A 26,687-nucleotide genomic window follows, 5' to 3' on the forward strand; every position below is an offset into this window, starting at 1 on the left:
GGGAGTCAGGATGGTTCCTGAACACTACTGCTGGCTCTGGCTGTGATTTAGTTTGGGGCTTTGCCTGTGTCCCTGCCCTCTGTTTTGTGCCTCAACTTCCCTAGCTGGAAGGCCCGAGCTCAGCTCCAGATGTTTTAACCATACATCTCAGCACTCCTGGCCAGGCAGTTTCTGCAGCTGCAGCTATGGTAGCTCCTCTCACACTGAGCAGATACCAGCTTTTCTCTCTGAGTACCTTTGCAACTCTCCTTGTAGTAGAGGGAAGAGGCAGGACAGGTCCCAGTGCTGGCCATGAGCATGATACATGTCTGAATTTAAGTATATTTGATAAGTCATGAGAGGCCTCAATTCAACAGCAGGAAATAAGTGTAAAAAATAGCCCGTCAATGTGTTTGCATCTGAGCAAAGTGCATGATGTTTCTCTGGCAGGAGCCAGTTCCAGCATACCCTTGCCTAACCAGCTGTTGGAGCACATGCATACGGAGGGCAAGATGTGAAGAAACATTTGCCCCCATCAGTCTGCTGCTTTCCCTCTCTCCCCAGTCAGTGGCCTGAAGGAAGGGGTTGAAACTACCATGGAGGCCATGCTCTGAATAGAGTTCTCTGAAGCCCCAGGGTGGAAAGGGCTCTGTAACCATCCCAGCTTTGCTGTACTGCTGTCACCCGGCTGGGCATCGCCATGAGAGGTGGGGACTGGAGTCCCTGCCCTATAGCCCCTGCATAGAGCAAGGCCCCAGCTGCAGCCTCCAGACCTTCCCTGCACCCTCTGCTGAGGGGGAAAAATCTCCCTCCACCCCCAACATTTCGTCCTGCCTTAAGAGGGGTCTGGCAATACACTGCATAGCATTTCGCCCTTCTTGCTGCCCGTGGGAATCCTGAGCCTCTGGGTGCTGATGGCAAGGAAATAGTGAATGTATGTTTCTCCCATTAAGGCTGAAAGAACCTTTCAGAGCACAGCTAGGGCTAGGAGAGCTTCCTCAGAGCGAAAGCTGCTGTAAGACACACATCAGTGCCAATCAGGAGATGCTCCTTGAGCACAGTCCCTTGGTGGGGCTGTCACCTGCAGGAAAGGAGGCTGCTGCACACCTGTCCTGAGGGGCCTGGGCATGGGGGTGGCGGGAGGATGTCATTGCACATGGCACTACCCCAGACTGGCCATTTGGACTGCAGCTCCCTGGCAGCGTACAGTGTTCTGGCAGAGGCAGTGCAAGGCTCTCCAGGGCTGAGGAGGGGGATGGCAGCTTTGGTGGATGGGGAGGCAGGACAGGTTGAAGTGTGGGACCTTCCCAAAGCTCCCAGCTGTGCCAATCCTTACTCTGGACAGCCTCTTCACACCTGTGGTGAGTAGCCATGGGCATGTGGCCAGTGATCTCTGTGTCACACAGATACAAAACCAGGGTGTGACCGCTCTGAAGAGCCGTATATTTATCACCAATCACTCCCTTGGAGAGTTTCTTTCTCAGAGCATGGCTGTGTGTGCCCTGGAGTGTTTCCAGGGGGCTGCAGTAGCCCAGGTCTGCTCCAGAGCAGGGGACTGTGGTGGCCTTGGGTTGGCCTGGCTAGGACTGCCACTGGAGGGCAGGACATGACAACCTATTTCCCATGGTGAAGCAGGAGCCCTGGCAGGCTGAGATTTCTTCAAAACAGACCAAGAATCAGCATTTTTTTTTTTTTTAATCCATTTAAAGCTGTTTTTGCTATGGAAACCCTGGTTAAACTGGCAGTTCCAGCCCCAATAATAGCCTCTTCTACCGCCCACAAAGTGAACTTGCTGCCTTCTGACCTACCAAGGAGCATCTGTCTCTCTGTACAACTTGTGGGCCACGTGGCTGCCCTTCGCTCACTTGTCCTCCTGCCTTTCACCCCCGACCAGCATCAGGCTGGAGATGTCCCAGCCACCACAAGGCTGGCATGCTTGGCTGGGGCTTGCATAGTTACTGAGCAGGGGGCAGCCCGCTGCAGGAAATACCTGCTGGCTCTGTGAGGTCAGGTTGCTTTTGTCCAGTGTTGCATGCCTGTAATCTCAGGAGGGAGTTTATGCAGATACGTAGCTATGTGATTGAAATATTTCACATAGACACACACATAGACACACACTCACATTAGGAGAGCGAACTGACTTTTGACAGGAAAATTGGAAATGGGAACTGTCAAAGTCCTCTTGGATAAGTTTTCGTGTGTTTCCTGGTTACCATCAATTAGTGGTTCAATCGGTACCTATGCCGCTCACTGCCCAGATACCAAAAGCCCGTATGACCGGAATTAGATATGGTTTACTTTGAAAAACCAAGCCTCCGGCAACTGCTGATCTCACACAATTTCTGCAGCAATGCAGTGCTCAGCGGTGGAGAAGACTAGTGTTTCCTAGCCTACTGGCCAGCAGCATCGCTTATTATGCAAAACTTGATCTCCCAGTAAAAGTGGTGTGATGGGTAGGGGTGCTTGCTGACGTTCTGTTCTTGGCCCAGGAAGAGTTCAGCATTTCTGAGGCATTTGACAGCAGAACTGCAGTTAGGTAACTGTATCCTAGTAATTCAGCTGCTCTGTGTGCTCTGTTCCCACTGCAGTCTGAACCAGGAAGGCAGCTTGGAGCAGGCTGTACTGCTGCCTCCCTTCCTCTGTCCATCACTCCTAGATCTGCCTTGGCTGTTCCCTCCTAAGCAATTCCCTTAGCCCTTGCCATAAGTTATTCCCTCCTTCATGGCTTTTTCCTCCCCCTTCCTCAGAGCCTCTCCTTCCTCGGCTGTGTCTCTGCCACTGGCAGCCCCTGCATGGTGCCAAGGTGTCAGCGTGGCAGCGCTCTTGAGCCTGTGCTGTGCGCCACACTGCACTTTTCATGTGGGTGCACACACTGCTGAGCTGCGACGTGATCGCTATATTGATATTAAAGACCCACAGATTAATTCTGAAACATAGGCTGAGTAAAATCGTCCAGACTCACAAGCCCTGGCTGTCAGTTCACTTCTGTTCTTGAGCCTATCTGTGGATGTACGAGCCAGTCACAAGAATTCCACATTTGAAACGTTCCACCCTTGTTTATTACCTTTGCAATGAACATTAGTGCTGAAAAGAGCTCCAGATTTGGAGTATAAGGTAGTCTTTTGGGGATATGAATGAATGCTTTGTGCCATTTTGCAATTGAGATGCTGCGTGCTGCAAGTTTGGCTCTTGGCAGAGCTCGTTTTAATTTCTTGCTCTCTCCATGCCTCTGAACACATCCTCTCTGGTTTGACTCAATGGACTTTGATTACCTTAGTATCTTGCAGGGGCTGGTCTTAGTCTATCAACTCCACACTAAGGATGGCAGAGGTTCCCAGGAAAAAAAACACTTTAACATTTGGAAGAAGTTCAACTAACACAGCTAGACCACAGCCCTCAACTTCAGGTGACCTGTCGGTTTTAACAGCACTATTGCTATTTTTAATGAGTTTGGTGCAAAAGTCTAGCCTGTTATAAGCTTATTTGCACTGCTATCAGTTCTTGTTGCTACAAAAATAATTTGTGAAATATGTTACTTTTTCTCCAGAAAGCAACAGCCTTTGTGTAAGCACACAATAAAATGCAAAAATAAAACCAACGATTCATATGTCCAGTACTTTTGCATTCTCCAGTGCGTCCCAGAAACTGGCCTCTCGCTGTGGCCGGGAGGGGGAGGCACTGGATGTGTAAGTACCCATGTTACCGTGAGAACTGGCTCAGGGACCCATCTCTACCTTGAAAAACAAGTTGGCACAGGCAGTATCTCATTTGTCTAAGCCTTGCCGCTGCCCATGAAGACGGGTGAGTAGTCATGTAAAGGGTACCTAATGGTCTGCTTAGGTGACAAAGATCATGGTTACTTGAACAGAGACTGAACGTCATGACCCTGAGAGAGGAAAGCAAAACTTTTTGTGCCTTTGCTTCTATTTCCCATTGTCAAGATTTTGAGACACAAATGCCTTTGCTATGCTCGCCAGGATGCCTCAAGGTCCCTCAGCAGAGTCACCATGATTTTGCAGAAGTGAGAGGGAGACCAGAAGTTAACCAAGAGGCCTTCTGGTATGGCTCAGCACTCACCACAGTCATTGGGAGTGCTTTCACTGGTTCTACTAGTGACTGAGGGAACTTGGAAAAAACTCTCCATCTGAACTGGAAGTTTTTTATAATATTTCAGTTTATGTCTTTTTCCTTCAATGAAAATACTATGTGTCCTATTAGTCTGTGAGCTTTTTAAAGCAGGGATTGCTCTTTGCCTCCCTACTTGTACAAACTCAACAGGGACATGGTCCAAAGTGGAGAGTTTCAGGCATGTGATACAGACAGTACTACCATGTTGTTCCACTGACTGTGCCACTAAGCAACTATAAGTTGTCATTCCTATCCTAGCCCAACCAGTAGCTAGTATCTATGGGGACGGCTCCAGGATGCTGTCTTCATTGTAGCTTGGCATCTGTCATGTCCCTGTCAGACTCCAAACAGTAAAGGGTGTGTTGCTACCTTGCTACTTCTTTGAAGGCTGAGTAGCTAGATTTCGGAGACATCTAGGGGTTTATTCTCTTCCCCCTTAGACTATTCTGTGTACTGCCTTCTGCATTACAGGGCCACTTTGAGCAGCAGGACAGTCTTTAATTGTATACAAACGCCAGTACTGACCATCAAGGACTAAATAAAAAATATTTCCCGTGGAGGTAGGTGAGGACATTTCACATACAAGCATCCAAAGGCTTCTTGCACGTTGTGTTGCACCCACTGCTGGCGTTCAGATTCCTGGAATCTGTCATGTCCCTGTCAGACCCAAGTGAGCATCTTTTGTCCATTTTGATTCAGAAAACGCTTTCTTTGTTGGCCTTTGGGGTTAAACAAGAGCAGCAAATGCCAGCTTTGTTGTTAGTGCGACTACCAAAAATTCCTTGACGTCAACACTAGAGCAAGAAAGGAATGAATAGAGAAAAATGCTGCAGCCAGAACCAGACAGAAAAGGGAGCAGAGACAGAGCAAGCCAAGGTGATATGCTTTGCTTTGCTTTGCTTTGCTTGTGTTTGTGTTTCACCCTGGCCATCCCATCTGCAGCAGATAGGCTCTGCATGTCAAAGGTGCTCTGTAAAGTTGAAGTCGGCACACCCTTTAGTAACCTGCACAAACCCGTCTGTGCAATCCCAAGCAGTGTCAACTGTCCCTGCTGATCTCAGGCCTTGTCCTCCTGAGTTATGAGGTGCTGGGTGGCATCAAGCCCGAGTATTTACTCTGCTGCTGCCTCTGTGATTGAACATCCCCCAAAATATGTAGATGAAAATTTGCTCCTATGATACTGGGCACAAAGCTGCTTGCAATAATTAAGGAAATCCGGAAAGTGAAGCTGAGCTAGTAATTTTCAAAAAAAAAAATCCTATTTTTGGATCAGTTTCATCATGTATGATGGTTCAAAGGCAAGAGAGGAAGGGACAGGGTAAGCAGTGAGCTGCCAGATATGTGAGTGTAATTTTTTAGGCTGTAGTGGCTTTATTTTTGCATTACAGATGCTCTCATTGCTCAAAATGACTGCCTTCTCCATCTGTTTTCTTCCGCCAGCCCACACCTCTTGCACAAACAGACAGTAACTTTTTGTTTGGGTTGGCCTGCCAGCAAATTTACACAGCCCTCTCATATAATGATCTGATTTCAGGTGCTGATGAGCAAATTAGTAGAGAGAAGGGCATTTGCTCTTTAGAACCATGGCAGCTGGCATTCATTTAAATAATTAAAAAAAAAAGGATAAAAAGAAGTAGCAGAAGAAGGTAATGCCTTGTCTCTAGACTTGTTTCCCCAGTGGTTTAATATCTGCAGGATGAGAGTAGCATAGCTTGCACAGTGCAGGTTTGCAAACCAGGTAGAAGCCATGAAAGCTGCTGGCGCAAGAGGCTCATAAGCCATTGAAAGGTAGGGTACAGTATTGCTGATAGTGGGGACAGCGGTTTGTAAGCAAGGAGGTAACATCCAATCCTGGAAAGCATAGGACTGGGGGAGGTGTTAAGAGTTTAGTGTTGTGTAAAAGAAGATCTTGCGCTTTCCTGAATTGGGTCCTTGTCAGAGCTACAGTTCTCTGTGGTATTACTTACAGGCTGAACTGGAGAAAATTGCTCATCTCTTGGCTCTGCAACAGAATACCTTTCTCCTATTCGGTCTGAGGAATGTGCTCTAATTTTCTGAACTTTAACTTGTCTTATTTATACTCATGGTCAGATTATCAGTTTGCACAAAGGTATCTCTGTGCGTTACTTCCCTAGTGATTAAACTCCTGATTTGAAAAAAAAAAAAAACAAACAGATTAAAGCTTTTGGGTAAAATTCTAGGCCTGCTCTGCTGTTCTTGTCTTGCCTGATACAGTTTTAGTAAAAGGCAAAGCCATGGAGTAAGTAAAATTGCTGAACAGCTGAGACCCTATTTTGCATAAGCTCTCATGTTTGAAAGCAGCCAGCTTGTGGCCTGAAACTTTCCAGGCATGGGGCCAGACTGTGTTAACCCACAGATGAGAAAGGGGACACAGTGGACTGCCTCAGTGCCCTAGGAGTCTTTAGTTACCTCAGTCTAAATTAAAGTGTACTTTGAACTGCTCTCTTCCTAGCTAAACAGAGCAGTCAGAGTTTAATAGATGGTAAAAGATTCCTGATTCAATGCTAGTAAAGCATCTTCCTAAGGTTATCAGCTCATTTTAGTCTTTAAGTCTTTATGGATTTGAACAAGGTAGAATAATCCCCACTCTTGCCAGATGACAGCCGAGCAAAAGCTCACTCAGCTGGGCATGTCAGGAGGAGCGAGAGCTCTCCAAGAGCCAGCTGGGGGCAGCAGTAAGTGACTGGGGACGAGACCAGAGAAAATCTCTCTTGTGGCGATGCTTTGGGGGTGGCTCTTCTCACAGTGCAATTGACCCACTGCCTAGGTAACCCTTTTGCAAATAACTGAGATGCGATTGTATTTTGTGGAGTACCAAAGTACTCCAGAGTGTGGGTAGTTAGGATCACTGTCTGAGTCAAATTTTAACTACCCTAATGTGATGCCGGGGCAGAGTCTTTATTGACAGTCTTACTAGTGAGTTTGGAGGTTGCTTTCTAAGACTAATATCTGTGATGCAGAAATGACTTCTCGGTTGTGGCAGGGAGGCTTGGGAGAATCCATTCATTATCTCCTGTCTGTCTTCAAATTTTTGCATATTCCTGAAGGTAATCACTGGATTACAGGTGAGGCTGCACCTCACTCAGCTTACTGGTGCTGTACAGGCTGTGTGTATATCTCTGGTACATAGTAAAGTGCGGGAACCACAGACAAGCACAGCATATATGTTAAAGGAGGGCCAAGATGCACAGCAAAGATCAGTCTGTTTATGTTAAGCTGAGCTGAGGATGCCTGCTGCTCTGCCCTGTATTAAGGCTGCCCAGCATTGCTCTGAGCCTCACTGCACTGAAGCTTCATTCATCAGGTGCTGAGGCAATGATGGAGTAATATTCACTACTCACATGAGAGATTTTTTTAATAACATGATATAGCACGATGAATATGGAGGAGCAGGAATCAGTTCAGAACAGCACCACTGCACTTGGATGAGGATTGCTCAGTGTTCAGTTTCTCCAGCCCTTACCTTGCCCATCCATACAGATTTCTTAAAATCTGGCCACCATTTCTCCACAGTGAACTCTAATTCTCCTGTTAAAATCTCCTACGGGTATCCCTTTGCAGTCTTTTTAGTTCATGCTGGCAAAAATGACTCCTTGGACTTTCTCCCGTTTTCTGTCTAGCTTGGTCTCTGCTCCCCTCTGTGACTTACAGCTGCTTGCTGTAACTGCAATTTTCTGTCTAGAAGGGCTTCTTTGTCCTTACAGTCCTCAAGAAAACTGACCTCTGTGGCAGGCTGACCTAATTAAATCCCAGTGCAGGGAAAAGGCATGTGAAACCAGCCAGGCAGAGCCGTGGGATCCAGCAAAACAAGCCCCCTGCTCTATCTTGCTTTTATCTGGGAGGATGGGGATGGAGGACTGCTCCTGAGCTGTTTCTGCTGTGTGCTGACCATGACCCTGCCCCTTAAACATGAGAAGCCAATGCAGGCTCTAGCTGCATACTGACTGTGCCAAGGTGATGCCTCCTCCTTCCACAAGTGTTTTTGCAATCAAATTGCCCTTTCCATATGATGGGTGTGTTTTGGGGCGGAGGAGCTGGCACAGCTAGTTCCAATGGGAATAAGTAGGGCAGTTTCCCAGGCTGTGGGGGATCTTGCTGGGTTAAGTGGAGAACCAGTGTGTGGGAAGGCAGTAAGAGAGGTTCATACTCTGGCATTTACCCAGGGCCCCACATGGATCTTTAGCTGGGAGAGGGGATGGAGAGAGGACAAAGTTCCTCTATAGCAAGGGTTAAGATTAGAGCTGGTGGGAACGTTTCCACCAGGGCAGTTTTCCTTTAAAAATAAATAAATAAATGCTGGCACGAGTGAATTCTGACAAAAGTCTAGACAGGAAAATCTTGCTACAGCCCTAAGATATTTCAGCTGATTTCACATGAACACTTATCCAAATTAAAGTATTAAGAGCTGTTCAGCTCTTTTTAAAACAAACACAAAAAAGGAGTAAAAAATAATAATTCAGTCCACTGCTGAACCTTAACGTAAAACAGCAGCTAGTGCAAAGTCCTGTGATAACCTTGTTAAGGATGGCATCACTAAAAGTAGTGAACCCTAAATGTACTAGTCCTATGTTAGCCTAGATATGCTTCCTTCCACGTGTCATGCCTGTTCAGCCAAGGGACGGTGAGGTTTCAAGTCTCTGTGTACTGTCTGCTCCTTTACTGAGCTTTACCACGAGATGTGGGACTTTCTTTGTAGGCCTTGTTGAAGGAAGGGAAACTGGGCAGAGTTTGTAAAGTTTTAGTGTCCTGCTTTGCTGTCATCCAGACTGGCTGAGAGAACCTGTCCTTAATAATGAGAGTGGCCTGTTATGTTGTGGCAGAACTCACTGAGTCTCAGTGGAGTTTTATTCTGGGAAATTACCTGGTTAGAATTTGCATGTTGTGTCAGTGCCAGAGGCTAAAATGCGGGGGCGAGGGCAGTGGGGCTCAGTGGAAAAATTAAAACATACTTTAGTCAACTGAGGTTGAATGTAGGGCTCTTCACAAGGGAAGCCTGTTCTATTAAGCAATTTGACCTCTCCCTGTGATGAGATCATATGTGAAAAACAGGTCGAGCCATGTCTGAGGGTGTTGCCCTGTGGATTTTGTAGATAAAGGTGGCTTATACCTGTGTGTTCCCAGCCCGAGGAAGCCAGTTACGCCTGCAGTTTCCAAAGGGAATAAGCCTCTTGTGAGAAGCACAGTTATTCTAATTTCCTTGCGGTGAGTTTATTGGAAAGAACTTTTCTTTCTTCCCTCCTTCTCCCCCTCGTCTTATCATGAGTTGTGATACATGTGGTTTTATTCATTAACAGGCCCAGAAAGAACTACTGAGACAGCAATGGCGTGGTGGAAGGGCTGGGTAAGTAGAGGAAATATCAAAGACAGATCCCTTTGTTTTGGCACCATCCTGAGATAACATATGAATTGCATTGGTCACTGTGTGGAAATGAAGTACTTCCCTTTAGAAATCTGCCAGACCTAGTTGCTGATTATCTGACTATAAAATAGTTTTAAAGCACTTCCAAAACTTTGATTAAGGGAGGTATTAACATGCTTACTGGCTTTAGGAAAATGACCGGACTCTTCCCAGTTCTTCGGCTGAGCAGGGTACGGAAGAGCAGGGTACGGAAGAGTGTTTGTGTGCAGCGGTGTGGACTTGGACACCCGATGGGCTTGCAGAAACACTGTGCGTGCTCCCTCTTGGGTTCCTGTGGCTTTGGGCAGTCCATAGCCCGAGGTGCTCGCAGGGCGCCCTGAGCAACTTCAGCAGCACGCAGAGCGAGGAGGAGGACGCGGTGCCTGGGGCGACGCGTAGCTCTGCCGACATTGGTGGCAGCACTCCTGTTAGCGAACGTGGGAGGCCAGGACTGGGGGACTTTCTCTCTGCAAGCTAAGGCCTAGCAGACACCTGCTGTGTGTGAAGGAGTCATGATGGGAAAGTCATATTTCCCAGCCCCGCCACCTGCCCAGCAGCACTGCCAGCACTGCACAGGCTTTGTCTTTGTTGCTTTTGTCTCGTTTGTGGAATGATTAGTCCCAGGGCCCACCTTCTTGCTGTAAAGATGGTTTTATGTTTCAGCAGCTCGTACAAGCAGTAAAACTGCAGTGAGGCTGATGCGCCAGAGGACTTGGCGGCTGATCCATTTCCCAGCTGTGGCACGGGGAGCCTGGGCGTAGACAGCTGGCTGAGCGAGCAGCCTCAGCGTTTTGCTTGTGTGTGCCAGGATGCTCCCAAGACTAGCTCAGGAGCTCTAAGCCCAGGGAGTTTAGGAGAGATGTTCTGCGGTGTATTATATTACTGCAGGTGCAATATTCCCTTGTGGAGTGAGAACCACTTCACATGGACTTGATCATTTATCAGGCTCTCAGTTATAATTCTGCCACAGAGAGGAGTGGGAACTGAAAACCAACCCAACAAACTTGAAAAGTCTCAAGCTGCTCTCTATTTTCCAGGTCTTGTATAGAAGAACTTTTCCTAATATCAGAATATGTCATGATTTTTTTTTAAAGAATATTTGGAATTCTAATCTTCCTTTTTCTTTTCTCCCTCTGCCTCTCTATTTCCTTTTGGAAGCTTAGTGTAATAAAACAGGTTTTACCCAGAGTATGGAGGAAGACTCGCTTTAGCTTTTGCTTTTTTTTCCCTTGTTTTGTTTTGTGCAAAGCTGGAAATAGTCTGAAAACTTAAGAGTGAAAAAAGTAGAAGGAGGAAAGTCCTTGAAAGCTTGAGAAATCTTTTATCTATTGGTGCTGTAGGGGGTGGAGGTGTGGACAGAACAGGAGAGGACAAAGAAAGGGTGGTAAAAACATTTATTTTGTGACTTCCAAATTCTCAGTGAAAATTACAATTCAAAACTGAACAAAATAAAAAATGTGATTTATTTTTAAACTTTCCACAGAAAAAAGAGTAAACCCAGCTACCCCTCCTGAATTTCAGATTTTCAATAAAATACACTTTAGATTTGAAAATATTTTTATAGGAAAATTTTTATTCCCCTCCCCTTCATTCATAAGTTAAAGCTTTTCAGAGCAACAGCTGTAAGGTACATTGATTTCCACTACTTTCCTGCCAATTATTCATCCTCACATGACAGTTGCACAGATGCTTTGAGTAGTTTCAGTCAGGTAATTATAAGATCAATTCATCTGGAAAGGAGGCCAAACTGAACAGGGTTTCTGTGGTACCTTTACTGAGACAATTACATACGCAAAGAGAATGAGGTGTAGGACGTGAGTTATGAGTGAGCTACTTGAGCCAGGATGGGCTGTAAGTGTTTATTGGAATTAGTTTAAAAAAAAAAAATCTATTGTTTGGTTTGTTTCCACCTACTCCAGACCTGTGTGTAAATGAAAGCTCAGCTTTGCACTCCCTCTTTCCCTGAGTTACCGGGCACAGATCCAGAGCATTTCTTCGGCACAGGCTCTTGTGTGTAGCTAGGGAGGATTGTCTAACTTTTTGCTTTTCAGAGCAAAATTAGAGGGTTAGGTGTAACGTGTCCACGCCTCTTTCTCCGCAGCTCCTCCCTGCCAGTGGTAGGGTGTGGTGGCCCATGAGTCTGTCCCCACGCTGATGTAAAGCTGCAAACAGAGGAGTGCTTCCAGATCCTTCTGTGTTTGAACACATCATCCTCTCTTGTTGGTGGTCATTGCCTTTTAGTTGCTTGTGACTGCCCCGAGAGCTTGGCTGACATGCAGGCATGTGCTAGCTGTGTCTGCCAGCAGAGCACTGGGCAAGGACACCTGGGCTTGCACAGAGTCATCCTGAGCCTCAGTTCATGCCTCAGCTGTGGTGCTAAGCTGGACCTAGCATTTTTTGGCCATATGTTCAGGAGTGTCTAGCGTTAATCTTGCAGACTGTCATTAAAAACAGGAATGCGGATCCTGAAGGGAAGTTTCACAAGCTCTTCTACCTGGCAATGATTGCTTGAAGGCTAGCTTGGAAAGGTTTTTTCTCTAGGGACAATTTTTTTCTGGGGAGAACTTGGATGACCTAGTAAGACTCTAGGGAAAAGGGGTAGGGGCCTATTTCACACAGGAAATAAGAGCAGAAGGGATTTGCACCAGAGCAGGAGACTGCTGAGTAGCACTCAGTGGCCCATAACATGACACATTTATGAGTATAGTAGTTTCCTGGGATGTTTTAGAGCCTTCTACTGCTAAAAAAGTTAAAATGTGCTCCTTATTGGAATGAAGTGCTAATGACTTTTATGAATTCAACCGCTCATGTACTTCCATGCTGACAGGACCTTATTGTTAGATATATGTCAATATATCCAAGCCATCCCCTTGACTAAAAGCTTTGGTTAAACTAAAGCTCTTAAGCTTGGGTTCAGGCTGTTGGCACCACTCTCTTGGTGGTGATCAGAGACTTTCTGTCCTAGGACTTTGGAGTTTGGAAGTTTCTTAGTGGTCTGTCTGGGTGATTTCTGTAGAGTTAGTCCTCAGGACATGAGGAGAACGTTAAACCCATGCTTCTCCAGGTGGGTCTGTTCCTTCAAAATAGCACTGCTCCTGGCCCAAATCCTTCCAAGCAGAGATGCTTGCTTCTGTGAAATTAGTTGTACCCAAATGAAGCAGCAGCAGAATAAAGCTGCCACCTTGAAAAATGATTTGTGAGAGCACAACTGTGCTGTGAAGTGGAAAAGGCTGTGTGTAAAATTACCTTGTGCCAAAATAGTGGTAATGCGGTTGCTAATAGTTATACGATGATATAGCATACATGCTCCGAAGCATTGCTTTTAAGGGGCAAACAGGAAAGTCCAGCCTCTGCAGCCTATTCTACTTTTTCTGTTGGGACCACCTGCACTTAGACCGTCACAAGAGGTAAGTCATGTTCTACTGCTTTGCATTTCACATTTCAGTCAGGAGCCACAGGCCAGTACAGCCAAAGAGAGGTAGGAAACTTGCATTCTGCTTGGAGCTTTGCCCTGTCAGGTCACTGTGAAGCAACCCCTGCACTTCCCTGTGCCTTCTCCAAGTGTAGGCCAGGGATAATAACCCTTATTTCCTTTCCAGAATACTCTTCCTTCAGCTAATGAAAAGCAGCAGAGAAAAGCCCTGAATTCTTGTTCTTTCAGAGTGAAGTGGAGGGCAGGTCCGTAACAGGTGCTTTCAGCTTTGACCCCAAGCCTGATGCTCAGACTCTGTACAAAGCCATGAAAGGGCTTGGTAAGTTGACTTCATATAATATCAACCACATGTGTAAATTCTTGTGTGTTGAGCTTAAAATAACCCAGTTGAAAGCCCTTCCTTAAGAAAATTGCGGCCAGAGATGTCATGTTTTTATGTGGAAAATTCAAAATTAAAGCTTCCTCAAGAAATAGTTAAATTTCTACATCATGAAGGCAGTGAATTAAGGAAGGCTAGCTGAGTACTTGAATCCAAGTCTGGGACTAGTCTCAACTTATTCTGTGCAGTGTTAATGGCTTATTGTTGTTCTCCCTAGGTACTGATGAGCAAGCTATAATTGATGTCCTAACCAAGAGGAGCAATATGCAGCGTCAACAGATTGCCAAATCCTTCAAGGCACAGTTTGGAAAGGTTCTCCCAAAACAATATTTAGTCACTATTTCACTGCATGTAGGATGTAGCAGATACAGTCCATCCTGCAAGCATAGTTCAAATAATATTCAGGTCTTCTGGAAATATGTAGATTGATATTTGATTATAAGGCCTGGGGCAAATGTGTCGAACTATACTTTGGTGGAAAACCTGGCTTTCCTCCAAGACTGTCGTTTTCCTGAAAACAGCATTTTTGACTAGAAATGTTTTTTAAAATCTACTTTGACTTAAAGCATAAGTTTATGTTGCTTTTGAAACTATAACAAAAGTATCTCTTTCTAAGTGTCGTTTCGATTAAAAATTTAGTTTGAGGCCTTTTTAAATTACCCCAAAAAATCAGCTTAAGAACTTATTTCATTACTTTTTTTTTTTTTTTAGGAAATTTTGAGAAGGAAAAGAAACTGTAGTTATTGAAAACCATGTTTTTCTGTGGCTACCTTTCTGGCTTGGATAAAATCTTATTTTTATCAGGAAACTTTCTGTGCTGCAAACTTTTCCACCATCCCTTTTGTGGATCCAGTTGTATGAGAGTCACAGTTAAACACAAAATGGGAGACATGATAGGAAAGAGTAATATAGGCTCTTGGGTCATCACAGGAAGAGGAGTCTTCAAAGACCCTTGAAGGGGGTCGGGGGCATCATGTAAGGGCCTGACAGTGCAGGGCAGTGAAGAGATCCTTTGAAGTTTTTTTTTTTATAATTATGTCATGCGTGTTTAACAGGATCTGATTGAAAGCTTGAAGTCTGAACTGAGTGGCACGTTTGAGAGGCTCATTGTAGCTCTCATGTACCCCCCAATCAAGTATGATGCCAAGGAGCTTTATGATGCCATGAAGGTGAGTTGCTTGCATGCTGCTTATTAAGTAATAGCATAGCTCCAGTGCTAATTTTTGTACTTGTGCTTGTTAATGCAAGTGGTAGTAACTGGAGTGTTGTGTGATATAGTTTCTCAGAAGGCTACTGTTAATAACAAACTATATAGTTAATTGTTCTATTAAAGCCCACTTGTGGTGGGAAATGCTACGTTAATATTTAGAGCTACCTGTGGATTTTTGTGCATATCTCAGAGTTTGGGGAAGGCAGCAGCAGAACTAAACTCTTAGCTTTGGCAAAGAATAACCATCCACAAATGCCAGTTTCCAGCTAAATACTTCTTCACTGCTTTCTGCAGTGCCTGCTGTGTATGGAGGTCAATGACCTCAGGCCAGAATTGCTGCCCTGACATCCCATGTGAGAAGTGAAGCCTTTAAGAAATCATTAAGTGGTGACGAGAGGGCCAGGTGGGTGTTGGCTGGATGCTACCTATTGATGCAGTACCTTTTAAAATCACAGATTTAGAGAGGTCTATGAAAATGGTACAAAGATATATTGACTGGGCAAGACTTGCTCTCCCGATAACACTGCCTGTCATCAATGACCCAGATCCAAAAATGCATCATACAAGGGCATGGTTGCATAAAATCATCCTGTAAAAATTGTGCACCTCAGTAAACAAATCTGTGCACAAACCAAATGTGTCCCAAGCTTTCATCCTGACAGTTTTCCACAACTCAGCACACAGCCTAACACTTTGCTGCCATCGAACTCCTCATTTGATGATCCTTCTCTAGCAATAGATTTCACTGCATGAAGAGATTATCTTCCTCCTCTTTTGTTTCTCCACTATGTTTTCAATTAAAGGGCGTGGGAACAAGCGAAGGTACCATCATAGAGATCCTGGCATCACGGACAAAAGCGCAGATCAAAGAGATAATCAAAGCGTACAAAGAAGGTAAATTGCCTGAGATTCTGCTTTGTGTGATCAGAGCAATGTGGCTGCCTCATTGCACGGTAGGAACAACCTTACTTGCTAGCTCTGTCAGCAGCCAAATGGGATTTTAAAATTAAGAGGTACAGATGAACTCTGCTTTCAGCCTGGCAAACAGAATATGGCTATGATGAGTGAATCTGAAAATCCCTTTCTACCTTTCCATTCAGCTGGTGGAAAAGGTCAGCAAATCACAAATTTGGTTCAACTGGGAAGCACAGACTATTTTCAGTGTACAGACAAAAATGTAGCTACTCACTTAACTTTATTTCTCCACCTTAAATATACTGTAGGTGGGAATCTGTCAAATATGTGCCTGCACCTATCTGACAACTCTTTGATCCCTTAAACTACATCTCTAGCATAAAGTATAGGATTATGCCTTTGATATCAATGGAGCAAGCGGTATACTCAGCCACAGATCAAAATGCCTGTCTGGGTATCACTGAGCGTGTGGGCTGATCTCAGCCCTGGGTCTTTTCCTAGTGACTTTCTTGGCTGACATCAGGCTTTTGTTTGTCCTTGGGTGGCTGATGACATCCTGACCTTGTCATTCAAGTAACAAATCCTCTTTCTCTTGTCCTTCTTTTCCTTGTGTAGAATATGATTCTAATCTGGAAGAAGACATAAAATCAGAAACAAGTGGCTATTTTGAACAGATTCTAGTTTGCCTTCTTCAGGTAATGTTAGAACAGAGAAATGAGGATCTAAAGATCTTAACGTTTTCCTCTTCCTTCTTGGGGAAGCCATGAGCAGGGTCAATGCGGTCATGGTTACCAGATAAACTGTAAAGACAATGTGCTACTTGACTGGTTTTCTGTTTTCTGCTTCAGAGTGACAGAGGCAGGGAACCCCCCATTCCCTTAGCAACAGTAAGAGAGCTGGAAACTTTCTGTCAGCGCTGCTATGAGGAGCCACCTCACTTTTTCATATGCATAAATATACTCATTACAGTCCTTACAATCTCCTGTGGTGTTAGCAATTAATGCCCCCAGTTAAATTTAACCCTATTCCAGATTCTTCCCCCACAATGCTGAGAGTTCATTGAGATGCATTTACTCTACTGAATCTTTCAGCAGCAGAATAATCTAGCAACTTCTTTGCTCCAATCATGTGAATGATTTCAATGCATTTCAGTCAAGGAGTTAGCTCTTGTGTTTTTTGAAACATTAGTGCTCAAGTACTCTGCAGAAATAGATAGCTGAGAAGGGAAATGCATCTCTGTCTAGAACATACTTTGTGATTCTTATAAGCAAGACACTTCACAAAAGCAAACGGTTAGCTTTCTTTTTCTTCTCCTAGGGTGAGAGGGACAATGCCACTCTTTATGTGGACACAGCACTGGCTCTCCAGGATGCAGAGGTACTCTCAAATGCCTGTGATCGGTGATATGCCTGGATCTCAGTTATCTTAAATTTCAGAGTGTTTGGGCAACAAAAACCCGGTCAGCAGGGGGCTGGAGCCGTGGCGGTCTGGAGAGGGGGCCTCCTTCAAGCGCATACAGCTTGGGGATCTTCAGTTTTGCCTGCACTGTTGAGTCTTGCCACTCCATAGAGGAGTGATCAGAGCTGGGCTCAGGGTCAGCTGCTTTCAACATGTGGAAGTACATGGATATGGTGGAGTGGAATCACTAAGAATGGAGAGAACCCTCAAGAGCATCACTGGCTGCTCCAGCTGCTGCAGATGGGATGGAAAGGGAGAAGAAGGTCACTGCCCAGTTTCACTAGAAGACGCAGTCAAGAATTTATACATTGAATCATTCTAGGAGAGTTTAGCTCATGTGATGTTTTAGGTTATTTCAACCTCCTTTAGCCAAGCAGTACCTTATGCCACACTCCATTTCTTTAGCAACTGCATGTGCACAACATCCCTAGTAACCATGCACGTTAAATTGCAGGCTCTCTTTGCTGCTGGGGAGAAGATACGGGGCACGCATGAGATGCAGTTCATTACCATTCTGTGCACAAGGAGTGCCACACACTTGCTGAAAGGTATGGAGCAGAGCACCCACTCACAAGTCTCTGAAATGAGAAGTCATCCTACCCAAAAAGAAGGGGCAGGGCTACAGAAGGCAAAGGCTGGTCGTCAGAACTCAGCACCTAAGTCTATGTCCTAATCCTTGGCTGTTCAGAGTGCCTAAGAGCTGTCAGTAGCTTTGAAAATTTGTGAAGACTTGGCACCACTGAAATTAGGCTGCTTACACCTAGGAGTCCTGATACTGTAGTGATGGCTAGATGGTATAGCTTTTCTTATAAATCCCAGGAGACAGAGATGGTCCCTTTCTAACCAGGCAAGATCATGTGATGGATGGACCTGTGATTCCTTAGCCATGTGTTCCTCTGGGAAAAATTACTGACAAAGTGAAGGATTACCTTCTCGCCTCAGACTCTTGAGGCAGTGCAAGAGTCCAAGGCTCTGGCTAACAGGTTTTGTTATGTAGGCTGGGTCTAAGCACGTCAAGTAATGTGTAAGTCAACTGGAGCTAAATCAAACTGGTGATAAATTAGGTGTGCCTAATTTTTCAAGCTGAGAGAGCTTTCTAGGCCCTGGAGGCCCGCTCCCCCTTATGTTTTCAAATTTAATCTCAAAGAATCACTTAGAAAACAAAAAAGTGGCCTCTAGTCTTTGCCTTCCTCAGCCTTTAAGAACTGAATTTCAAGCTGTCTTTGTCTGGATGCAACCAACTTTTGGGACGTACTTTATTGCCAAGCAAATGAATCTGTGGTTTCCTCTGTACTGAGGCAGCCTATGAGTAACAGTTTATTTTTAAAACTTGAATGTACTTGTTGCAGCTAATATGTTTTGAATATGGAGAGCAGGCCTGCGTTGTGAAGGTTGTATCCATCTGTCTAATCTGTAGTGCTGCCTTTTGCAGAAGCATCAGAGAGTTAATGTTTAGGGAATTGATCTTGAATTCTGTGGAAACTTAAGTATGATGCTCATTGCATTACAAAGCTCTTCTTCTTTGCCTGTTTAAAAGTTAGAAATTGAAATTGAAGTCTATGGTTCCGAACCCCAGAATATTCTGAGTGTACAAGGGAAACAACGGCAACTCTGTTGCTGATGTTTTGTTAATGTGGGAATTCAAATATCTTAGAATCTGCACCTGTGTTCTGCTTGTCTTTTCTGAGTTGTTTTTTAAATGTGGTTGGAATGATTCTTCCCAAGCTGTTGTCATTATGAAGTCCAAGGGCCGTGAGCAGCATAGTGCTAGATTTGATCTGATTTTATTTTGGTTCCTGAGGCCAGAGACACAAACAAACACAAGAGCAAATGGAAGAGCTGTGCCTACCCTTCTGTAGCTTGCTTCAGTTTGGTGGTTAAACAGGGATGAAGAGTCAGATTTCCAAATAAATGTGAAATTACTGAACTTACATTTTCAAAAGAAGACAGGGAATTAAGCCCCTCCGTTCTGTTAGTCACTCTGTCCACATGCAGTTATTTACTGCTTTCTCAGGATTTAGTGAATGTTGCTGCCCACTTTTGTAGCTTATTTCGGAGCATGACTAAAACTTACTGAAGTTAGTGAAAATGTGGCCACTGCTTTAGGTTGCTCTGGAGGGGTTTGTGTTTCCTTATCTCTACCCAAGCAGTACCCTTAAATATTAGGTGCAAAATGCCTGAGCAGTTGCTTGGTGAAGATTTAAAGTGCCTTGTATTTCAAACAGTATTTGAAGAATACCAGAAACTTGCCAATAAAAGCATAGAAGACACTATCAAGAGCGAAACTAATGGTTCACTAGAGGATGCCATGCTGGCTATTGGTAAGAGCTGCTATACTTCCCTTTCTCTTGTTTGGATCTGTCATCTTTTCTCCTGCAGCAGTTGGATGTGGGATGGGTCTACTTTATTAAGCTAGCTGGTGGGAAGTGAAGGGTACTACTTAGGTAAAATAAACTACGATCTGAGGGAAGGACTGAATTAACGGAAAGCAGGTTGAATCTTTATCTTGTGCTGCTCTGGGCTGGGATTAGCACTGATACTTACTGAGCCTTTTCATATACCTAGTGAAGTGCACAAGGAGCATCCACTGCTACTTTGCAGAGAGGTTGTACTATGCTTTAAAGGTAAGACTCTTTATTACAACACACTTGTTACTTACTGGACATAACTGTAACCTGACTTCCACCAATAGAAATCAGAAAAGCCAAAGTTTTGATGAAATCCAGCAATGTTATTGCTATTGTTGCAAGTAACAGCAAATTCCCTTCAGAAATCTTAAGTAGAAAAGTACCTTTTAGTCTTGAGAAACCGAAAGAATATGGCTTTTCTGAATTAGGAGGCCATAAGCAACTCAGTCCCACCTTCTGCTATGTGGACAAGACTTCTGGAAGAGGCTTTCCTAGGATGTTCATCATGGTGGAGTTTTGCCCATGATGTTAATTTAGTGGACTGGGCAACAATGTTTTCTTTCTAGGGAGCAGTTCTCTCAAAGGCAGTATAAAATGAGAGTTCCACATGGCAAGACATGAGACAGCTGTGTAGTGCATTTTGGGCCAACTGCACCCATGCGTGTAACTTTTAACCCAGATATAAAAGATGCCAGTTGTCCCAACTTTTTGGAAGGCTGAGACAACTAATTGCTTTTATAATTCTCCAGAAGTTTTTTGTTATTGATATGAGCTTGATGTTCCTGTGAGTGAAAGATTGTACAACACTGAATCCAGGTGTTGCGTGGGTGGTGCTGGGGAAAGGCAGTACGTATTCAGTCCCCACTTCCAGCTCTGTAGCATGTTTGCTTTTGCATTTGATATGTGCAAAGACTCACGGTGCAATTCCATGCATGGCTTTTGGTGCCAACAGCAGATCCAAGAAAAGTAGATATGCTGCAGAAAGTATGCTGAATGACATTTGAAAACTGACTCCTCCTGTCCTCAACCAGTTTATGTCAGCTTATCGCTTGAACACCCACAGGCACTGTAGACTGATAAATCTATTATTCTAGGGAGCTGGCACCGATGATGGGACTCTTATAAGGGTGATTGTTTCTCGAAGTGAAGTTGACTTAAATCTTATAAAAGCTGAGTTCAAGAGGATTGCAGGACAGTCCCTCTCCAGCATGATTCTGGTAAGCATCATGTTAATATGATCGTTCCTAGTATTTGTATGTGTTCCTAACTTGTGAGACGCTCTCGTGGTTGTTTTTAGTAAAAAATATTTCTGCAAAGATCATAACTTTCCTCCTTCATTAAGCCTATTAAAATCTCCTCCTTGAGAGATATATGTGCCTGAAGCATGAGTCACATTGTGTGTTCTGGATGTGACTTGGGCAAAGCCAAACCTGAGGAGAAAGAGCTTCAGGCTTCTCATTGACCAGACTGCACCTGTGCACTTTATGATCTCCTAGATGAATCTAGATTCGTTTAATTCTTACTGTCGCTTCCTTCCCACATGGCTGTGCTGTTTCCTCTTCTCTCTGCTGTCCCGAACTCCTTCAAGCTAGTGCCACATCAGTTAAAGCAGCTGTGGTTATTTATATTAAACTAATTTACCCCATACAAAGGCTTGGTCCATACAGTGGTGAGACAGGTCTAGAAACTGAACCCTGCCAAAGTTTATTGTAACTTTTGGGGTTTGAGTTTCAGCTCTGAGTGAATGATCCTTCTCTAGCAGAAAGCCATGCTGCCTAATAGGGCTAAAATGCTGGTTTTTATAATCTGTCATAAGGAATCTGGTTTATTCCTTTTCCCCAGTGCATATGGCACAGAAGTTCTATCCTTAGTAGTTCCCGTGGGAAGTCTCATTCTGTAATGAAGGCCCTTTCTTCTAATTGACCCTGTCAGTGTCTGTCATGTTGATTAATGATCAATCTTCAAAGGTCTGTATGGAATATTCTTTCCTTCTGAGAAGTGGAAATGCCTTTACACCTGTCACCACAAAATAGTCGAAGGGAGCAAAATGTTCATCTCATATTATTGTAGTGCTTTTCTAGATGAAAATAACCATATTTATGGTTCTCTTAAAAAAAAAAAAAAAAATCATGTGTTGGGGCTAACTACACTGCCCTTTCCCTTCCTCTGAGGGAAAGAACAATACAAGGATACGCAGGGGAGTTAAATCTGAACGCTACAGGCTTGGTTGCTCTCATTCATGCTGACTTTGTCTGGGCCTCTCTGCAAGATGTAGCCCTGATCAATTGCTCACCTGGATTCCAAAGAAAAGAATTAGACTTGATAAATATTATTTCAGGTGGCAGCTACAGGACTCATTTCTCTATTCTCTTTGATGGTGTGTCAGCTGGCAATAACTCTGCTGAAGTCTGTTTTGCTCTTTGCAAAGCCCTTTTTCTGTGTGGATGTATCTCATGGACTAACAAAGGCAGCCCTCGAGGCACTCGGAGGGACTTCCACGCTCACCTTTTTTTATTTGTGTCCCCCTATCAGGATGACACAAGTGGCGATTACAAGACAGCCTTGCTGAATCTCTGTGGCAGTGATGACTGACAAAATCTAAGAGGAAGATATTGAAATGGATACAGAGAAAAAATTATCTGTGAATAAGTATCTGAAAATGTACATCTAGAAAATCTTTCCATCGAGCCAAGTGGAAAACATGATCAGATTAGAGGTCAAGACTTCCAAAGCTTCCTAAGGGTGGTGGATGCTCAGTACCCATTAAAAGCTCCTTGCTTCCCTAACAGTTTTAGAAGCATTTCTGTTTGATTTTTGTTTCTGTTTTGCTCTGTTCAATTTCCCTTACCTTTTAATGCACTGTGAAGGGTGTCACTTGGACATGAAATTTTCTTCAAGTCATGGAGTCCTCTTTAGGGGGTTTCAACACCTGAACAACCCTACAAGGCTTTGACTGTCCAGAAGCCTTGATACTAGAACTAGCTGGTATAGCACCTACTGTTTGATCCTGGTAGGGTGGGTCCTGAAAAAAGAGTCCCAGCTATTAACAGAGCTTTAGGACATGGGTCAGAACAGAGAATTCATACCTGGGGTGCCTGGTTTGACCTTTCATTGTATGACTTCAGCAGGGGCTGTCGTGGATGGAGTGAGGAGGAGTGATGCACTTCATTTGGTAGAGAGAAGCAGCAATGTTTTATTGATTTAACAAAGTACAATTGTGAATAAGACAGCTACTTAACAAGGGTCGAATGGCATGGTTCACCCAGGTAATTTACTGTGTGGAGGACAGGGTCAGGTGAAAGCGTCAAGAAGGCCTTCCTGTTGAGTCACGAGGTTCAAAATGGACCCGAGGGATCCAATCCTAGTCCCAGACTTGGTCAGTGGTTTATGTCTAAGGATACATACTCACACAGCAAGGAGACCCTCCCCTTGAGTCATAAGGTTCAGAAAGAACCTGAGTGGATCCAATCCACGTCCCAGACTGAGTCAATGGTTTGTCTCAGGATTGTATACACAATCACTCAGAGGTATAGCCTAGCAAAGCTTGCAAAGTAGATGTCAGGGAGACCCAGGTTTGTCCCTAAGGATTATGCGCATAATCTATCAGAGAGGTAATTAAAGTTACAAAGTTTTAGCATGCTATCAGTGTCACTTACTGAGGATGTCACAGGTGATGAATCTCTTGATCAAGGACTAAACTTGAGAGGTGTCCCTGCTCAAGAGGAGGTTGGGTGGCCTGCCACTGTGCAGGAGAGCTCAATGGGCCCTGACCACCTGCTATTTATGGGAGTAAGATGATTGACTCATAGTCATATTAACATACTAGATGGTGCTCAGTTAGCCCTGCTGCAGGTGCATTTGCATATAAGATGGGTGCATGCTCAGTTAGCCCTTTTCCAGGTGCTGTTTACGGGGAGGTGATGTTTAGGCTGAAGGGGAAGAACAGCACATGGCGGGGGGAAGGAGCGCACAATCACAGGGGCTCAGCAAAGAGCACAGAAGCAAACTGGCTGTAAGTGTATGAAAGTTAAAAGCGATGTGGCTGATTTTCCTCTTGCTTGTGTAGATCTATTTTCAGGGAAATCTGCAAGCTCAGTTTATGACATCAATATCAGACTGCGGGAAGGTCAAAACTGGGCCAGGTGATTTGTTTTTGGTGAATACAGATATCTGTTCTTGGGGGTAGTCCTGTTTCTCCTAGATAGTGACTCCACAGATGTCAGGTGACTACCTTGGATGTCTCCCCCCCCCCCCCCCCCGTGACTGCCCCTACCATGTGCTGAGTATGTACAGCTCTGAATTTGGGCAGTGATGCAGTGATAATAGGATGAAATGTTTTGAGAAGCTCAGGTCTGCCTTGATGAGTGGTGCATTCTGCTGCTCCCTCCATGGTCAGAGCAACTCATTTAAATATGTATTTATGAAAAGCCAGTATGTTCAGCACGGTAATTTTTCTGTTTGAGTGGGTAGCTTTGCTGGCAAAGGCCTGGTTCCCCCCTTGCACTGCCGAGTTGAGCAGAGACCGGTGCAGTGAGGGTGGAGAGTACAAAAAGTCTTAGTGAATCCAGACCTGTTGGGAGGGATATCTGTATCCCTCAGCTGGACTTGAAGTGGGAAATGCGCCACACTCTTGGCTCTTTTAAGTGCTTGTGTTTTCAGCGATACCCCCATTTCTCACCTAGACTCAAACTGAAGACATTTCTCCAGACTGAGCGTCAAAGGGAGGTTCTTCACTTAATCCTTGGGGGAATGTTGGCCAACAAGATGCCCCCAGTCAGAGGTTGTCCTGCTCCCAATGGGCTGCCAGGCCAACATGGCTCAGCCTGCAGCACCCTGAAGCCCAAGCTGGAGAGATGCTGGTGTCCTGCCTGCGCCGTGTAGGCCTCTCTAGGGCTTCTCCCAGGGCTGAGCCCTGAGTGCCTCCACCCTGCTCCACTCCCGCCTGTTGGGATCTGCCAAACGCCCTCTTGCCACTGAAACACTTAGGGTTAAGCAACCTTTAGGTGGGGTGCCCATAGTAAACTCATGCTCCTGGGCATGTTCGATGAGGCTCACCCAAGCCTCCCAATGCACAGTAGAGTTAGGGCTTTGTGGCAGCACATTTCTGACTCACCAGACTTGGTTTTGTATTTCATTCATCCACTTGCCACATCTTGCCTGAACAAGCGGTTCTGGCACAGGGATAGACTTCATTATGAGCTCCCTGGCAGTGTCTCATACAGTGATACCCTGCTATTAAACTGAGGCTGACCAGGACTGAAAGACAGCTGAGGTAAGGTGAGAATTATGATTAGCAGGAAGATTTATTTGGAGGAAGAAAGACATTTTTTGTTCAAATGGGGATGATAAGGATCTTTCTGGCTTTAAAAAAAAAAAAAAAAATCAGTAAATAAAATGGAGGTTTTATCTAGGAGAAATAAATTTTTGTTGCAAGTAGCGATCATAAGAATTTTTCTGGCTTTAAAACCTCCTTTTTCAGTAAATAAAATTGAAGTTTTGGCTAAAAAAGTAATAATTTAAAATAATAATTTAAATCAAAATACAAAAATTATCACTAAAATCTCAGTGTTTTCAGCTATGCTTTTCATTGTTCTCTTTTACAGATTACATGCCCTTTTTGCTGAAAGTCTCTCCTTCCCTGCAAAATCAGAAAGCTTCCTATGCAAATGTATGTTTTTAAGGGACAAAATGTTTTTCTCCTGGGAAAACATTAACTCAGGTTGAGCAATAAATGTCTTGGTTGCTTCTGCCGAATGCCTAGATATTTGGTTATTTTTACAGAGATTAGCAAAAGAGAAAATGGCCTTCATTTATTTCTGAACTTCCTAATAGCTTTATGTTTTTTCTGTCTACACTGATTCTATTCTTCTTTTTTTTCCCCCTGCTACTAAGTCTATCATCCTGCATAACCTAACTCTTTCTGAATTATTTTTAATCCATCAGGCCTCTCTGCAGGATGTCAGTGCTGCTATTACATTATCACAATTGAGACACAAAGTCCATTACCATATGGGATCTCACTGCTAGAGGAAAATGACCTTAGGTCTCTTGAATCGCAGGTTAATACCCCAAACACGGGTCTGGCCTTCCTCGGGAGAACAGTTATTTTCTCTGTCACAGATTAGGCAAAGTTTGGCCTGGCCACCTCTGAAAGGGCAGCAGTATAGGCATGTTTGGTACCCTTGCTAACATGAGGACTGAGCCAAGAGGCCTTGTGTGTCCTCAGCTCACTCTTCCAGCAGCAGTCCCAGGAGGCTGACCAGTGACGTGGGCACAATGGCTTGAGGGATGGATACCTCTTGGTACCTGAGTTTGACTCTTCTCACCATGTGCCACAGCTAGATCACAGCTCAGCACCCACGAGCCTGCCGTGGACATGTTTCCACAGCCTCAGTGTTTTGAGTGGTCTGGTGGGACTTCCCTCGGGGTGAAGGAAGTGAAGAACAGCACAAGCCAGATTATGCATGAAAGGAAAAAATAGAGCTATGCGCTAGAAGCATTTTTCTTCAGAGGTGAGTAAGAATTGGGTCCCCCCAAGCATAAATGTATCTGCACTGGCAGGGGGTGTTACTTTTCCTAGGTTACTCTGCCCTTTAGTGGTCCCTTCTGCCTATTGCCATCTGTTGCTGTTGCTCCCACAAGTTCAGTGTGGGGAAGAGGTGTGGGGATGACCTCTTCCTCCCCTGTTGCAGCAAGGAGCTCATGGAAAGTCACCCTTGGGGCAGGGGCTGGCAGGTAAAAGGAGGTGGGCATCTATCCTTGCTCCTTGAGCTTGGCTGGGCAAGAAGAAACTCCCAAGCACACGTATCCTCCTGGAGCAAGGGTAGCTGCTCTAAGGAGGGGGATGCTGAGTCACACACCCACCCAGTGGCACGGCCAGGCCACGCAGAAGTAAAACCTGCTGCTCTCTTAAGTCCCAAACAGCCGTGTGAAACAAGGACCCTTCCCCTTCTGCACTGTGGTGGCTGCCCCATTGCACGCTCAAGCCTGCGCCTGCAATGCGGAGATGTTACTCCCTGTTAGACCAGTGGCAATTACAGTGCTGTTGTCTGTACCCCAAGCTGCTGCTGCGGAGCTGTAGGACTGATTCCTGACAGAGTGCATTTCCTTCATTTGAGGCCTCTTTGCCCTGTGCCTGATGCAGCTCTGATAAGTATTTTGGCACTTTTTTGTGCATTACTCTTTTAAAGAGAAGGTGTCAGATGCTTTGCCAGTACAGCGCCCTCCCTGGTGCTTCCAGCTGAGCGTTTCTGCAAAATTTGGGGTAGGATTTTCAAAAAGCTCATGGGGGAGTCAAATGCACAAATCTCCATGACTGTCAGGTTTGTGTGACTCATGAAAGGGGTTGGATCATAACT

At 44.8% G+C, this 26,687-nt stretch overlaps 1 protein-coding gene across 1 annotated transcript; it reads left to right on the forward strand.

Annotated features, from left to right (window-relative positions):
- Nucleotides 1-5,819: 5,819 nt before the first annotated feature.
- Nucleotides 5,820-25,079, forward strand: ANXA8L1 (annexin A8 like 1). The gene is made up of 14 exons (XM_009677882.2): nt 5,820-5,895; nt 9,219-9,330; nt 9,423-9,469; nt 13,188-13,278; nt 13,556-13,650; nt 14,394-14,507; nt 15,352-15,442; nt 16,079-16,158; nt 16,781-16,840; nt 17,376-17,469; nt 19,147-19,242; nt 19,487-19,545; nt 20,424-20,546; nt 21,862-25,079. The coding sequence occupies exons 3-14, from the start codon at nt 9,449-9,451 to the stop codon at nt 21,919-21,921; spliced, it is 984 nt and encodes a 327-aa protein (XP_009676177.1). The 5' UTR covers nt 5,820-5,895; nt 9,219-9,330; nt 9,423-9,448; the 3' UTR covers nt 21,922-25,079.
- The last annotated feature ends 1,608 nt before the right edge of the window (nt 25,080-26,687 follow it).

The sequence above is a fragment of the Struthio camelus genome, chromosome 7 (assembly GCF_040807025.1).
Source record: "Struthio camelus isolate bStrCam1 chromosome 7, bStrCam1.hap1, whole genome shotgun sequence".
In the NCBI taxonomy this organism is placed as follows: Eukaryota; Metazoa; Chordata; class Aves; order Struthioniformes; family Struthionidae; genus Struthio; species Struthio camelus.